Here is a 17,209-nt window from a genome sequence, read left to right as displayed (position 1 = left end):
CTTGTACGTGCATGTTTACATGTATATCTCTACCAATTGACCGCCTTCGAAAAATACAAAAGGATTAGCTATGCGATGACGAACCGCTTGTCCCTTGTTGCTACATCAACGTCGTATATAAGAAATCCCACATAGAATAAATATTACAATTTGGCAAGTTGACTCACCATGTTGTACCAATGCTTTTCTTTACTTTATATTCAGCAAAAGGGGGAAGGTGATTGAATTAATTATTTACTCTTTAAGTCCACATCATCACTATTCTGGGTATCACTTGTTTTGGATTTTGTGTCTTTTTTAATTCAATTAAAACGTCATGATTGACATGAAAGGAAAGGAAGAAATACCTACTGATTTGTGGGGAAGAAAGATGGCGAAGTTAAAAAACACCTCGAATATATATATGCATTGCAACATATCTAACACCTTATATATAGATGCTTTGTGCGAGCTCTCTGCCTCAACCTCGACCTTTCCATTCCAAGGCATGGATGTATTGGAGTTCCCGGAGACAGGCCAAGGCCTCCGATCTTGGATTCGTGTTGATGCGTCGGCAAATTCCCAAGCACTTGAGATCGACAAGTTGACCATAATACGTCGTTGTGGTATATCAACTCGTGATCTACGGATTCTTGACCCCCTGTTTGTTTACCCCCCAACCATCCTTGGTAGAGAGAAGGCTATCGTTGCTAATTTGGAGAAGATGCGGTGTATTATCACCGCTGACGAGGTCCTGCTCTTGAATTCCCTTGACAGAAACGTTTTGCAGTACGTGATGGAGCTGCAGAAACGACTAAGAAGCACTGGAGTAGCTGAATTGAACCCAGGAGGCAGCGGTTCCAGGAGTTTTAGGAGCACGTCTTCCTATAGTCCCTTCGAGTTTAGGGCTCTTGCAGTTGTTTTGGACGTTGTTTCTGGCTCTCTTGATTCTGAGGTTGGTACAAATTAATAAGGGAAAACTAAAATAATTCCTTTGTATGTTCGATTTAATTATGTGAGTGATGGTAACTGATATGGTATGTGATCATTTGACGTTGCCAAGGCATCAGAATTAGAAATGGAAGCATATCCATTGCTCGACGAGCTCACATCAGAGGTAAGTACCTTCAACCTGGAACGAGTTCGCGGATTGAAGAGCGGCCTTGTTGCATTGACTCGAAGAATTCGTAAGGTATAGAATATATAGGTTGGATCACCTGGCTTTCTCCTTTTCGTTTCTTAATCTTCTCTAGTACTTAATTTCCTACCTTGGTTTTAGATTCGAGATGAGGTAGAGAATATAATGGATGACAATGAAGATATGGCTGAAATGTATCTTACTGAGAAGAAGAGAAAGATGGAATCGTCATCATTAATTTCTGATGATCAGTCTTCTTTGGTGGGAATATTCAGATCAAATGAAGGAGCCTCTGAAGCATCTGATCCTATAATATGTCCTCCTGTTTCTTCACCCTCAGGCTCCCGTAGCCTGACGAAAAACTCGAGCAGCTTAAGGAGCCGGCGCAAGAGCATGATGATGAGTTCAGAGAACACTGCGAAGAGTGTGGAAGAGTTGGAGTCGTTACTGGAAGCATACTTTGTTGTCATTGATAGCATTCTGAATAAGTTGATAACGGTATGAATGCAGTTCTCTAGCTAGAGAGCACCTTGGTCAATGTTTTCCAATTTTATTGCCTTGTCTAATTCTGCAAAATTAACTAATAATTTATTAATTTAATTTTCTTCCTCTTGTTTCAGTTGAAGCAACACATTGATGACACAGAAAATTTCCTCAACATTCAGCTGGTAAGTGATCATGAGTTTGCACCCCAATATTTGTCTCATTGGTTAGTGCATAATCCTCTACCTAAAGAGCAAGAGTTCGAATTTTCCTCTCCTAATAAAAAAAAAAAGTGATCATGAGTTTTGTCTTGATTAAAAATGAATAATAAATAAGCTAACAGAACCGAGTTTTGATGTGACACATAAAGATTAAGAAAAAAAGATGATTTTATATATGTTAGAATTACTTTACTTTCGAAACACTAAAGAGAGGAGTAAAGAAAGGAGCAGAGGTGGCAAGTCTCTTGCTGATTTAAAATTTGTGACATTTTGCCTCATTCAATTATACAATGCTTTCGTTGCATTGACAATTTCACCCTTAAAAAAAAATTAAATCATATTAGTTTGCACTTATTTCACATCAATTAAGAATTGGGTACATTATGCTATTATTTGTCAGGAATTCATGTTTTCGATCTAAAAGATATATTTATTAAGTGAAGAAAGACTTTTACTTATAATCTCAAGATCTATCTCATCCCTTATTGATGTAAAACCTGCATCAATTTTATTAACTACTTACTTTGCTTTGCAGAATCATCTTCGAAACCGACTGATCCAGTTTGAGTTGCTACTCACATCGGCCACGTTTGTTCTTGCCATATTTGGGATAATAATAGGAATATTTGGCATTAACTTTCCAGTACCATTATTTAATGATTCTCATACAATTAAGCTGGTCCTCATCATTACTAGTATTTGTGGGATCATCTTATACTGTGCATTAGTGTGTTTCTACAAGTGGAGGAAGGTTCTGCTGCTCTAAGGAAATTTAAGAGATAGAGTTGTGTTGTTGTATTTTATTCTTTTTGGTAGATTTGAAAAGTGTGAGATTCGAATCTAGTTTTTGAAATTAGAGACATATGTATTTATCATTGAGTCAAAGACTTTGATGATTTTAGTGTCATGATTATCAATAAAGGATGTTACTTAGAGTGATTATGATACTATTAGCTCTTTATTATTTAGAATTACATTATATGGATGTTAGAATTTGTTATGCAATAAATATTAAGAGAATAAATATAAAAGAAATATAAGAGAAAGTATTTAGAGGGAAACAAAGTATATAAGGAAGTATATTTTACAAGAATTGAGACTTCACTTTTCAGAAGTCAATTCTTCCTTGTTGGAATTTGTTTTTAAAGCATGTAAATGATTTTATCTTTTACAAATAGCTTTAAAATATTTAGGGGAATTTTCTTCCATTTCAAAGATGGTTGAGGCCTTGAACAAATATGGAATTCTCTACTGCCATATGATCGAGCCAAGGTTGAAAATGATGGGAGATGTAAGTGAATGTCCTCATACTTGAAAAAGGGAGTTTAGTGTAAGCCAAGGTTGGAATAGCATATAATTATATTTATTTGCTTGGATGAATAAATTAATTTGTGTATAGGATAGAGATATACCTATATGCCGTATATAGCCAATATTAAAGTTTGAACTTAATGAATCTGTTTTAATTTCAATACACATAGAGATATAGTGTTTTGATTAAAATATATATTTTTATGAGAATTTTGAGAGAGCCTTATAAATAATTGATGACTCTAGGTTAGTAATTCAATCCATTGAAATAAGTTAAGAGAGAAAGGTAAAATTTAGATGAAGTGTGAGGGATATTGTAATTCTAGGCTTATTTAGATTGATTTTTCTCTAATTATTATTTCTGTAATTTTTAGTTTAGTTTATTGTGATTTAGTTTTATTTAATTTTTAGTTTAATTAATTATTTGAGTTTGATTATTTGAATAAGACGAAATTGTGATAATTTTAGTACTTAATTAAATTTTAGATCAATTCTCTGTGGGATTGACATTCTATTTGCCAATATATTATCTATTCAATATGTATACCTATGTGAGTAGAAAATTAAACAATATTTAGCTACTAAGAAAAATACCCACGTATATCTAAAGTAGTTATCAACAATGACTAAAGCATATATTTTGCTACCTAAGCTTCTAGTCCTAGTAGGTCTGAAAAGATCTATGTGCAGGAGTTGTAGAGCTCTAGTTGTAGTAACATCCTTCTTAGGTTTGAAGGAGCTTCTTCTATGTTTTCCTCTACCATGAGCATCACACAACCTGCCATTCTCAAAGCTAATTTTGGGTAATCCTCTAACTAGATCCAAGGATTATAATTTAGATAAGATATGCATGCTTGCATGTCCAAACTTCCTATGCCATAACCATCAATCCTCAACTTCTTTTTTCCATGAAGCAAATATTATTGGAAGAAAAATAATCAAGATAAATAACATACACATTCCATTTTCTTTTTCCTATAAAAGGAATTTTATTTGTTATAGTATCTATAACATAGTAATATAGACATTCAAAGGTTACTCTAAATTTTTTATCACATAATTGATTCACACTTAGTAAGTTGTATTTAAGTCTTTTCACAAACAGCACATTATCAATATGAGAAGCAGAGTCTTGACCAAATGTCTCAATGCCTTGAATTTTACCTTTTAAGTTATCACCAAAGGTTACCTCTCCTTCTTTCTTGGGCTTTAGATGCTTGAAATCTTCTTTTCTCCCTATCATATGCCTTAAGCATCTATTGTCTAAATTCCACATTCCCTTGTCTTGAGTGTCAGATTTCAAACACATAATTTTTTCCTTTGAATCATCGATTCCCATGAGGCATTAATTGTTAGTGTGTTTTTCTTCGACTTCATCTTGTGACTCATTTTGTAGTTTTAATAATTCACCTTTTGACTCTCATACTTATGGAATGCTTTCATAACCTCTTTTTAAATTCTCCCATATGCCCTTAGCACAGGTGAACTTGGCTACCTTGTTAAGTTCATTTTCATTTAGTATACACATCAAGATATTCATTGCTCTGTGGTTTAACTAAACCAACCTTCTATCCTTATTACTCCACTTGGTTATAGATTTGAAGTCCCTCATGCCATTTTCAATTTTTCTAAGAATATAGGATCCCTCCAAAATAATATCCCATAATTCTAAATCGATTGATTTAATGAAATTTTTGAACCTCATCTTCCAGAAGAGATAGTTTTCTTTGGAAAACAACAAAGGTCTCATCATTAATTGGCCTTCACCCACAAGGTTTGTTGTAACTATCTTTGGCACATCAAGCTATTTTTTAGGATCTCTCAAAGGTGGTTAAGCTTGCAAAATTTCAAAACTTGCTATGATACCAATTGTTAGATAAAAAAGTTTGTAATACAATGAGCAAAAAGGGGTGAATTGGTTTTCAACTAAAAGTTTCACCTTACAATGAGCAAAAAGGGGTGAATTGGTTTTCAACTAAAAGTTTCACCTTTCTTTGGAAAACAGTTACAGATCAAAACAGTAAGCATTAAACTAGACGAACAATTAATATAAGTGCAAAGGAAAATGAGTGAAACAAGTTTAAGTTGGAAAGGAAGAGAGAAAAGAACTAAGCCATAATTTTTATAGAGGCTCGGCTTCACAATGCCTACATCCTCTCATTTGATATCATAAGGAGTTTGAATCCATTAACCGTTGCCTTTCTCAACTCGATTCAGGCATAACTTTTACAGTCAAGTGCCTTTTGAAGATTAAGCACAACCTATCAACAAATCACTATCTTTTTAAGGTTAAAGCACAACCTATCTACCTTTTCCAATGAAGGTATAACCAAGCTTACTTTTTCAAGGCTTAAGTATAACCTATGTACCTTTTCAAGGAGGTATAACAAGGATTTTTGCCTTTAGATAGGTTGATCAACAGATTTGGAGTACAAGAGAGTGAAGTAAAGATCAAGGAATATGTTGTCGAATTATCCACATAAGTGCACATATCATTTAACAAGTAATATAGAAGAAAATAGAATTCATTCCCACGGAAAATTAAATTAATCCATACTTACTAACTACTAAAATTAATACACCCTCATCTTATCTAAACAATTAAATTTAAAATTATTGAAAAGAAAAATTAAAGCTAACAAACTAAAACTAAAACTAATCTAAAATTAATTAGCAAATTTGTTTTTTTTTTTAAAATCTCAATCAACTACCAGACTTAAGATTATGATATCCCTCAATACTTCATCTAAATATTGTGTCTCTCTCTCTTTCTCTCTTAACTTATTTTAATGGATTAAGTTACTAACCTAAAGTCTTAAATTATTTATAAGTCTCTATCGAGTTTTCATAAAAATATCTCTCTCAATTAACTTACTATATGTCTATGTAAATTATATTGAAGAAAGATTTATTAAGTTCATGCTTTGATCTTGGCTACATATAGCTTATAGGTGTATATTTACCTTATATGCAAATCAAACCACTTAATCAACTAAGTGCATTCGATCATACACTATTCTATTTTAGGTTTACCTAAATCTCCTTCATCAAGGTTTAACTTAGATTTCCAATTCAATCTAATTAGTGATCAAACAATTAAAAGCATTAAGAGCAGAATAGAATAAACAACTCAAAACCATCAAACATAAATAAAAGAGAGATAAATAATTTAAACTACGTATTGAGTTCAATCATAATCTTAGATAACTAAATTGGTTCCTCATAATGTCAGACATCATCATCAAATAAAGTTAAACATTGAAACCAAACCAAGAAAATAAAAGAATTACAAAAAGAATAAAGAAACTCCAACAGTTAAAATCTTGATCTCTAAGTTTTCTTGAATCCTTCAATTTCTTCTCAACTCTAATGAAAATTTTTTCAGTGATTTTTGTGACTAAATCTAAGCTCTAAATTTGGTGTTTTGTGCCTCCAAAAGTCCTCCAAAAGGTTGCATAAATAGGGTGCAAGTTCGCATCAAGAAAAAAGTCCGATTTAACAAAGATTTCTTCATCAGACTAGGTAAGTCACCCCTTACCTTCACCAAGGCCACGACCTCAACCATTTAAGTGGCAAAAAAAAACATGATTTTTAAGTAAGGGCACCGTGATACCTCTTCTAAGGTTAAGGCCTTGCTTGGACTACTACAGTGTTTCAACTTCAACAAGGGTTTTGTCTACCTTCCAAGTCAAATTGGGTGAAGTGGTAAACATGAAGATGTAGCGTTTTCTCTTAGATTTCCAATAGTCCAAGAATCATCGTATTTGGAGTTTTGTAGAGATAGTTATGGTCGAAATACTGGGACATGTGCAGTAAAGGTCTGCATCTCATGAACACTTAACTTGACAACTTTTCACCCTTTTAATTGCACACATACAAAATCAGCAATTTAATCAATAATAACATATCTTAGGTACATTAACACCAATTTAAGTACAAATTTAACTAAGATTAGATTAACTCACATAATTAACTTAAAATAATTAAATAAACCTTACTAATTTTTATGCATTACCACAATAACTTAGCTAAATTACTATCAAAGTTAAATCCAAATAACTCTATATCATAGAGTTATCAAAATATAAGCTCAAAACTGATGCTCTATTTTGAAAGGATTTTGTATGGTGAGAAAGGTATAAACTTGATAAAGGAAGCTTTTCTATTCTTTTTGAAGTAAAGATCTTCTCTCTTTTCTTTCTTGTTTTTTTCCTTTACTTTGAAATGAAGTTCTTGGAGGTATTTATAGCCTCTCAAAATATGTTTGTTAGAAAGAAAGAGAATTCAAAATTTCAAATGCTAGGGCCACCAGAGTCAAGTCTGTTAGTCTTCAAGAATCAATCATTGCCCATTTGAGAAGTCGATTCTTTTGTACCTTAGGACATTATGTTTCCAAGAAATCGATGCTTCCATTCTTCACAAGTCGAATTTTCTTGCTTTAATTTTGAGCTTGGTGCTCTTTGTTTTTCGAAAAATCGATCATTACTCCATCAAGTAGTCGATTCTTCTTTTCTTGCTTCAAGTCCTAAACTTTCTATTTTGCAGGAATCGACTTTTCTCCTTCTCAGAAGTCAGTTCTTCTTGTCTTTTGAGTGCCACTTTGAAATTTCAAAATTAAACTTTTCGCTCAAAATTTGTCCTTTTCTCCTTTTTTATCTTATTCAACAAGTTTCCCATCTTTCTTCATTTTGGCTCAAGGAATCGATCATTGGAAGCTTGAGAAGTCAATTCTTTCTGTTCAGCGCCTCTTCCTTGTGCTTTTGTTTCCAAAGAATTGATGGTTCATTCTTTCACAAGTCAATTCCTTCCTGTTACAGAGAAAAAATATTACTTTTTATTTTATAAGAATCGAGACTTTACTTTTCAAAAGTTGATTCTTCCCTACTGGAACTTGTTTTGAAAGCACTTAAATGATTTTATCTTTCATAGATAACTTTAAAACATTTAAGGGAATTTTCTTCCTTTTTAAAGACATTTTATTTTAGTTCTAAAGCAATTTAGATTATTGAATTTTGTCATTTCAAAACTAGAGTCAATTTCAAAGCTAACATCTTGGAAGCTTGCTTTGTTTAGCTAGCAGTTAAGAAAAAAGAACTGTTTAAAGCCTCATTCTGTAACATCAGTTATGAAAGCAATGGCGTTATGATCCGAAATAAACTTAAGAAGACACTCTTGTTGGAGTTGTTTCATACTATCCAAGACTTTAAAGGCAACAAGAAATCCATGTAAGTGGCAAAAGGTTGCTGCTTCCCTATTGTTGCACAAAGTGAAAGCCCCACCACTCATTGGCAAATCAACTAAGCCCAATTCCTCAATAAATTCCACAAATTGACTTGAGGCAATCTCATTAATAGGGCCACCTAACTTTTCATCTTGACTTCTTACAACGTTGAAGTCCCCACCAAGCACCCGAGGGATATCATGTGAACTCATAAGAGTAGTTAATTCTTCTTCCCACTACAACTGTCGTTAAAAATTTGATTTGTGAAAAAAAAATTTTATAAATCTAATTCACCTCTTTTTAAATTGCTTTTTATTGTATTTGAACTAACAATTCTAACAGTGTGCTTAAATGTGTAGGTAGAAACCTTAAATCCTATTATGGATGGAATTAATGATTCATTATATAAAAGTATGGCTAGATCTTCTCTTTTGTCTATAACCACATTAGTTCTCAGTTAATGGAGAGTTATTAAAAAAAAAAAAAGAATGAAGATCTTAATACACTGAATCCCAACAATTAATCTGATCAATATTATTTAATCATGTATCAAAAATCATGTGCACTTTTATGTTCTAAATTCTTATTATGGTAATACATCTTGAATTAATATAATTTGTTATACATAAAATTTAACATATGTTCCATTATTATTTGTTAATAATTTCTATTACAACGTATTATAACATTTATATAACAATATGAATTTACTTTGCTAATAACTCAACACAATACAATTATGTTTCTTTTACTATGCTAGTTAGTGTACATAGATTTATGTTATAAGATTTGAAGCTTTTACAATAGAGATGTGAACACAATTGCATCCAACATACATATTCACCAAAAAGAAGTTCAAAGTAAAAGCTAAGTACATAGATGTTCCCACTTCACGAGAGGACGGATGCCTGATTACTTTATGGGATTTAAAATTTATGTAAAAGAGCACATATGTCATGCCACCAATATTAAATTCCTGATCATTTAAAATCCGTTTAGTTTATTTTTTTTACTATTCACCTTTTAGTGCAAACTTTTTACTTTTTGAAAAGTTGTTAGAAAACCAGAATAAAAGTGAAAAGCAAAATTATAACTGGTTAAAAATGGATCAGTAATTAAAATGTAACACCAATTATATAATATAATTAGTCTATTTAAAAATAAAATTATGTAATTATATATTTTACTTTTACAATTATATAATATAATTAGTCTATTTAAAAATAAAATTATGCAATTATATAAATATAATTTCCTTTTACATCCAAATTAAAATATGACGTTGCGCACAGACCCCTTTGCATCCCCTCTTTTTGCTTCAACATCTTTTCTTTCTCTTTATCTGCTCTCCACAAGGTAAACCCTGATCTCTTTGCACCCCCTTCTCTTTCTCTCTCTTTGGTTCAACATCTTTTCTCTTTCTCTCTCTACTCTCCGCGTGATCAATTCTGAAAACTCTCATTGGGGTTTTCTTTTAAATATGTTATAAATGTGTGCTTTCTCTTATTGGCCTGGTTGCTGCACAAAAGTCAACGTTAATTAATGTGTGGGACCAGTTTTTATTTTTAATGGATTTTAATTTTAATTTTTGGAAGCTTCTTACATGGTGAATGGGATTATAAATCTAGTGGCAATCACCTAGTACCTACTAATCTTACCAAGTCAAGCAGCCAAATTTGACTAGCATTTTCCTCAACAATAAATAAATAAGATCAGTTTTTTTTTGGTTAATGGAGTAGCATTTTCCAGCTACCGCTATCCGATGCCTCCAATCCTGTGCACGCAAAACAATATTTGGCGCGCTTGCCACTCAAATCCACACTCTCCATGTAGTTTTATAGTATGTATTAGTCGTTGGTGGAGCCAAGCGAATGGCGAGTGACAACGTTCATTACTTCTTAATTTTTAGTTATTTTTATTATTATTATTATTATTATATATTATAATTATTTTTATAATTACTTTTTAATCATTTTTAATGTAAAATCTTGAATTCACAAATAATTGGATGGAAGTGATAAGAAATTATAATTTTTTCCTACTTCTTTCTTTCTCAAATTTTATTTTATATAGAAGGGATTAAATGTTCAAATTAAGATTCAATGTTGCAGAAAAATTTTATTTCAGGATACACCTTACTATTTTGATCAGTTTGAGATCTTAACATTTTAAATTTATGTAATTAAAGGAAATTGGTAGATAAAGTTAGTGATTACTTTAGTGAAAGTAATGGTAATCATGTGCAAATTTTTAAGCTAATACTTTAAAAAGTTTCAAACAAATATTTATGTTTTTATTGTGTCAAATCAGGTTTTTATAATTTTGTTTTATATCAAATATGTTTTTATGATTAACGATTGATTGTCATTAATTAAAATATTATTTTTTATTTTATACTCATGTAACATTAAAATAAATAGTTAAAAATATCATATGACCATATCATTATACCATATTACCATCTACTATTACACATTAATACCCATAACATAAAATGGCACCTATTTGTCATAAGGGCTTGTTAACTTAAAATAAAAATATAATGACGTGATTAAATGTAATAAAAGAATAAATATTTATATAAATTTTTTTGAATAGTTTAAGGATTTTTGAAAATTTTATGCTAATCTTTTACCAAATGATAACCACTTGACAAACATTAATCTGGTTAAGACAATTAATAACTTGTATTAACAATTTTTCTTTATTAGATAAATTTAAAAAATTAAAATTCTAAATTTGATAAAAATATTATGAGATTTATATATATTTTTTTTATATGATCAGTTGATGTCATTTACACCCAACTTTATTAACTAAGTTGTTGCCTTTATAACTTATTATGATACCAATTGACATTTCTAAATCTGGTAATTTGTGTTTTCGCATCTTAAACGTATCAAATACGATTAGACAAGAAATACGTTAAGATTAAACATAAACACGACACAAATAATATTCGTATCTTAAATCTAAAATACATACATATATACATTTAATAATCGTATAACACGACACGACATGGTACGATTAACACATTTGTTAAACGTGTCAATATATGACACGACACGATTAATAGTATGATTAACATGATTAAATAAAAATACTTATAATTAAATATAATTTTATTACTTAAATTTAAGATCAATAATTATAAAAATAATTATAACAAAACAAAATAATAACAACATCAAATATAACAAAACAAAAGTTCAAAATTAGGGCTTAGGCATAACATAATTACATTATTATCTTTATAAAATTTAAAAAAATTATTAAAATAATTGTTTAAAATTATTTAAGTAAGGCTAAAATAGTTTTTGATTATTTATTTTTAATAAGGTGATAAACGTGTCACATATACACGTTTAAACATGATAACATGATTAAATATGCTAACATGATTAATATAATTAATTAAATATATTTAAACGTGTTACTCGTGTTTAACACGTTAAAATATGAAAATTTTCATATCTTAAACATTTTCGTGTTTTAAACGTGTCATATACAATTATATACAAAATACATTAAGGTTAAATCTAAATTTGTTTAACTCCGTGTCTTCACATGTTGTGTTCAAAATTATCAAGTTTAGACATTTCGATTATGTAAGACATAGAAATGTGAAATCAAATTAAAAAATAAAAAATATATAAAAATAAAAATAAAATATAGCGCTGGCTTTCATTATAAATTAGGGTGTGGGCCTTTTAATTTTGAATTGATCTTATCTATTATAATTTATTTTTAAAGCTTCATACGTCTAGGAAAAAGAAAGTATGGATTTATTCTTCCAAGAAATTTCCCAAGATTTTGTATAAATTAAAGCTTGGAGAGGTGCTTTATGCACCCTGTATCTGGAGCAAGATTCGAATCCATTTCTCCAAATCAAAAAAAAAAAAAAAAGGTTTGTAAGGCATGGCGGAATCTGCATTGCCAGAAAACAATGGAGATCATGCCGTTCCTAAGATAAAGCTTGGAGGCGGTTTTTATTACCTCCACAACCGGAGGCTAGGACAAGGCCCCAGAAATTGGATCCGTGTTGATGCGCTTGGGAATTCCCAGGTCATCGAGGTTGATAAGCTCACTATGAAGCATCATTGTGATCTCCCAGCTCGGGATATACGGCTTCTCGATCCTCTGCTTGTTTACCCCTCAACGATCCTTGCTAGGGAGAAGGCTATTGTTGTAAATATGGAGCAGATACGATGTATCATCACTGCTGACGAGTTTTTACTTTTAAATTCCCGTGATAGCTATGTTTTGCAGCATGTGGAAGAGCTACAAAGGCGACTGAAGAGTGGAGTAGGTGATGATCAGATTAGGCAAGCAGGGGGTCCTGACGATGTGCTCGGTAGAGCATACTTCGAATTGCCCTTTGAGTTTAAGGTTCTTGAAGTTGCTCTTGAAGTTGTTTGTGCATTACTCGATTCTCAGGTGCGTAAGAGGGAAATGAAAATTTAATTATATATGTATTCATTTGTGAACACGTTAGTAACTGGATTGATATTTATCCCAAAGGTAACAAACCATGAACTTGAAGTATATCCATTACTAGATGCGCTTACAAGCAAGGTCACCACCATCAACTTAGAACGTGTTCGCATATTAAAGAGCAGGGCTGTTGCATTGACTCGAAGAGTTCAGAAGGTATAGAATAATTAATGTTCACATCTCTCTTTCTCTCTCTCTCCCCTTTTAACTGTGCAAGTCAATGATTTTTTTTTTTTGAAACAACCATGCAAGTCATTGATAGATAGCTTTATTTGGAGGTCCATTCCATTGTTTTAGGTTAGAGATGCGATAGAGCACTTGATGGATAATGATGATGATATGGCTGAAATGTGTCTTACGGTGAAGAAGAAGACGAAGACGAAGACAAGGATGGAGTCGTCATTTTCTGGTGATCAATCTTCGATGCAATTCAGATCGAAAGGACCCTCTGTTTCTGCTCCAGTTTCCCCTGTTTCTTCACCCCCTGACTCCGGCGAAAGGCTGAAACATAGCTTAACCACCGTGTGGGGCCGCCGCAAGAGCATGAGGGCTTCAGAGAGCACTCCAGAGAGTTTAGAAGATCTGGAGGTGTTACTGGAATCATACTTTGTTTTGATTGATAGCAGCCTGAATAAGTTGACAACGGTTGGTAGAGCAAGCTCAATGTGCTTAAATTCTTCTCTTCTTTCCTTTGGGTCGGATGGTATTGATTTATGCAACATTTTATTCCTCTTATTTCAGATGAAGGAATACATTGATGATACAGAAGATTTTATCAACATTCAGCTGGTAATCAAATTTTGTAGCTGTCTTTGAATTGTGTATATTGGTGGAAAGCATCTCAAGTTTTGATCAACTTTGGGTTGCAGGATAGTCAGCGAAACCGGCTGATTCAGTTTGAGCTGCTAGTCACAACTACAACCTTGGCTCTTGCCATATTTGGTACAGTAGTAGGAGTGTTTGGTATGAATTTTGACCTACCCTTTTTCGATGACCCTGCTACATTTATCAGGATCGTCATAATTGCCGGGGTTTGTGGGATCATCATTTTTTCTGCCTCTCTGGGCTTCTTAAAGTACAAAAAACTCATGCCTCATTAATGGAATCAAAATATTATAAAATGATCCGAGCTTGGCTTACCAGTAGGTTTTATTATTTTGGATAATATTTGTAAGATGTTTGTTGGATATTTGTAGGATGTTTTTAAGTATATATGCAGTAAGAATTTGTAGGATGATTGATAATATGTTTTATTATTAATGTAGAATGCTTTTATTATGTACGATTATTGATTTTGATTGATGTATGGATTTTTGTGTTACTTTATTATTATATCATATTTTTAATGTGGAAAATTAAGTTTTAGATGTTATATACAAATAATAAATATTAATATTTTCAGACCTCTAAAGATGATAGAAAATTGGTATTTATATAATTTTTATAATTTTAGTGATGGGGGAAATATTTTTCAAAAGATGATCCAAATGACGAAAAACATTTACTGACAGTTTATCCAAACAATAAAAAATATTAAATTTCTTGTAAAATATTTTACACAGAAAAGATTTCCCTTCGAAACTTATTTTGTGGTTACCAAACAAACCTTCGGTGGAAGATTATTTACAATATTGAGTTACCAAAAATTTTACCTACATAAGCTAAGTTGACTAACGAAGGTTTTGTTTGCTGGTAAACTGTCACAATGATCATCACTGTTTATACCACTCTCACTGAAAAGTGTCATCAATTTCTAAAGTTGATGCTTAATGAGTGACATCTGGGACATGGAATTCACACCAACAAGCTCTTCATTTTGATCAGATTGCATAGAACTTCTTGCAAAAAAATTTTATTAATTGTCAAATTTGCCTTCTTGAAATTACCCTTACCTTCTATAAACTTGAAGTCTATAGGAAATCCTATTAACCTATAACACTTTTTTTTTTTATATGACCTTTCTTTTCACAGTGACTACACATTAAATCTATTTTAGTTTTCTTTTTGTTGTCCACAGTGACTATCGCAGAAGATAACTCTATAGTTGGATTTGGCTGTATCAATAACCTTCTCTAATTTTCTTCTTTTAAATCCATATTATATGCTTTATCTAGCTTTGGAAGAGGTTCCATTGATTTTATTTGAGACCTCATTGCAGAAAATGACTCATTAAGTCCATTGAGAAACTTAAAAGTCATATCCTTTTTATAGTGGTTAGAGTATTTATTGAAACAAGCTGAATTACATTTTCCACATTCATAATGTGGTAATGGTCTAAAATTTCTCAATTCCTCCCAAATGTCTTTCAACTCAATGAAATATGAATCTACAGTTCTAGTTCATTGATTCACATTACCTAATGTATATTGCAAATTGCACACACGTGTGTCATCAAGTTGTGCAAAATTCTACTTCAAAGTATTCTATATTTCTAAAGCACTATCCATGTAAAAGAATGTTGATGCAATTAGTGGTGAAATAGAATCTAAAAGCCATGTCACTATCAGGTTGTTAGATCAAGTCCAAGAGCTAAACAAAGGGTTTGTTACATTTGGTTTAGCAATCATTCCATTAAGATCTAACCTTATTTCTTATAGATAAGGCTAGTAAAAAGGATATACTCCAAGCTATATAATTACTAGAAGTAAGCTTGAGATTCACTATGACTGATCCATGATTATCAGTGCGGTGTACTTAATAGGGAGATTGTGGATACTTTAGATGTGAATTGGTAAATCTATGGTTTGAAGAATTGTTCGCTATGGTTTGTGAATTCTCAACTATGAACAAAATACAAGAAACTCAATAGTAAGACAGTAATCCAATATCAACAAATCAAGATTCAAAGAAAATAGCTAAGAGAAACTCCAAGCAAAAACAATCTCAATACAAAACCAAATCTATAGAGTCAAATATACCATCTACTAATGAAGCAAGGAAAAAATTAGAAATCAAACAACAAATAGAATGAGTTGAATCGATTGCAAAACTCAAGCATATTTGAAGAAGATTTGCATTCAAAAGTCCCTATCTCGTATCAACTTGCTCTGATATCATGTGGAAAATCACGAAAGCTTAAGAAAAACTCTTGTGGAAAGAAAATCTTTTCATGTCACTCACAATGAAATTTACAAAGTAAAAGGTGTATATACAAGGAAATGTAAAAGAAGAAAACTCTGTTACTGTAGATACTTGATTTTGGTTAATAGCAATTCTCTAAAGAATTAGGTTACAACATAATGTTGTACAGAGAACAATTAAAACAAGTGAAGTGCTACTTCACGCAGAATAACTAGAACAAGCGTTACTTCATGCAGAACAACTAGAACAAGTGAAGTACTACTTAAAGTAGAACAATTAGAATAAGTAAAGCATTACTCAATATGGAACAACTAATACAAGTAGAATAGCTACTTTGAATAGAATAACCACTTCACTTGGATGATAGTGAAAGTAACTCAAAATAAGTGGTAGGGTTCATAGGTTACTTTCATCTTGGGATGTTCCGGAGAGTTTGGCTTGGCGGCTCATATATGAAGGTAGTTAAGAGGTCTTCCTCTTAACCCCTTCCTGAAGTACAAGTGTTTCAGTCTCTTACCTTGTTCTCGTATACCTATTCACGTACAACTTCTTCTCTTGTACCTATTCTCGTACAGCTTCTTCTCTTGTACCTATTCTTGTACACCTATTTTCTATTACCTTTACTTGAGAACAAGTCTTACTACATCCAATTACAATAACGATTACTCACATTAATATTCTTCATAATAATGTCATTCATTAGGCGCATTAAAGCCTATTCTTGTGTAACTGTCACTTTTAGCACTATATATAGAGCCTCACAATTCATTTGGAAGGACTCTTTTCTTCCCCCTTCTAAGCTAGCACATTCTCAACTTGAGAGCTTCTTTCTCTAAATTCTCTCTCTAATTCTTTTCTACTCTTTAATTCTCTTCTTACTTTATTCTACTTGCCATTACACTCAATACTTCAGGAACTGCTCCAATTTTCCTCTCCGCCGCCTCCGGCATATCCTTTTACTTGTTTGCAACGCTTCCTCTCCCTATCACAAAAACCCTCTTTACATTTTGGTGACTCCACTAGGGAATAATGATTACATTAAGTAAAAGCTTACTAGAAAAACTTTATGTTACTGGAAGAGATGGACAGTTTCTCTAGTAACCAAGATGCACCTATTTCCACCTATATCCAAGAGCTAATGAAAATGATTGAAGCTTTTTTTAGAGAGAATGCAAATGTTGTAAGGCAACAATAAGCAGATGTTGAAGACTATATCTCAACTTACATTCTCCATTCTCGCCATTTTTCAAGCTCAACTAGTACACCTTAATGGTGATG

At 31.8% G+C, this 17,209-nt stretch overlaps 2 protein-coding genes across 2 annotated transcripts; both read left to right on the top strand.

Moving 5' to 3' along the window:
* Window positions 1-355: 355 nt before the first annotated feature.
* On the top strand, window positions 356-2,768 carry LOC18595451 (magnesium transporter MRS2-1-like). Its single transcript, XM_018122762.2, has 5 exons — window positions 356-934; window positions 1,043-1,171; window positions 1,259-1,615; window positions 1,738-1,785; window positions 2,357-2,768. Exons 1-5 carry the CDS (start codon window positions 371-373, stop codon window positions 2,585-2,587), a joined length of 1,329 nt encoding a protein of 442 aa, XP_017978251.2. The 5' UTR covers window positions 356-370; the 3' UTR covers window positions 2,588-2,768.
* Window positions 2,769-12,169: 9,401 nt separating this feature from the next.
* Window positions 12,170-14,132, top strand: LOC18595449 (magnesium transporter MRS2-1-like). Its single transcript, XM_007023396.3, has 5 exons — window positions 12,170-12,793; window positions 12,878-13,006; window positions 13,148-13,495; window positions 13,592-13,639; window positions 13,720-14,132. The coding sequence occupies exons 1-5, from the start codon at window positions 12,275-12,277 to the stop codon at window positions 13,948-13,950; spliced, it is 1,275 nt and encodes a 424-aa protein (XP_007023458.3). The 5' UTR covers window positions 12,170-12,274; the 3' UTR covers window positions 13,951-14,132.
* The last annotated feature ends 3,077 nt before the right edge of the window (window positions 14,133-17,209 follow it).

Source organism: Theobroma cacao, chromosome 6 (assembly GCF_053813885.1).
Source record: "Theobroma cacao isolate CCN51 chromosome 6, ASM5381388v1, whole genome shotgun sequence".
Lineage (NCBI taxonomy): Eukaryota > Viridiplantae > Streptophyta > Magnoliopsida > Malvales > Malvaceae > Theobroma > Theobroma cacao.
This window is presented reverse-complemented; position numbering and strand designations above follow the sequence as displayed.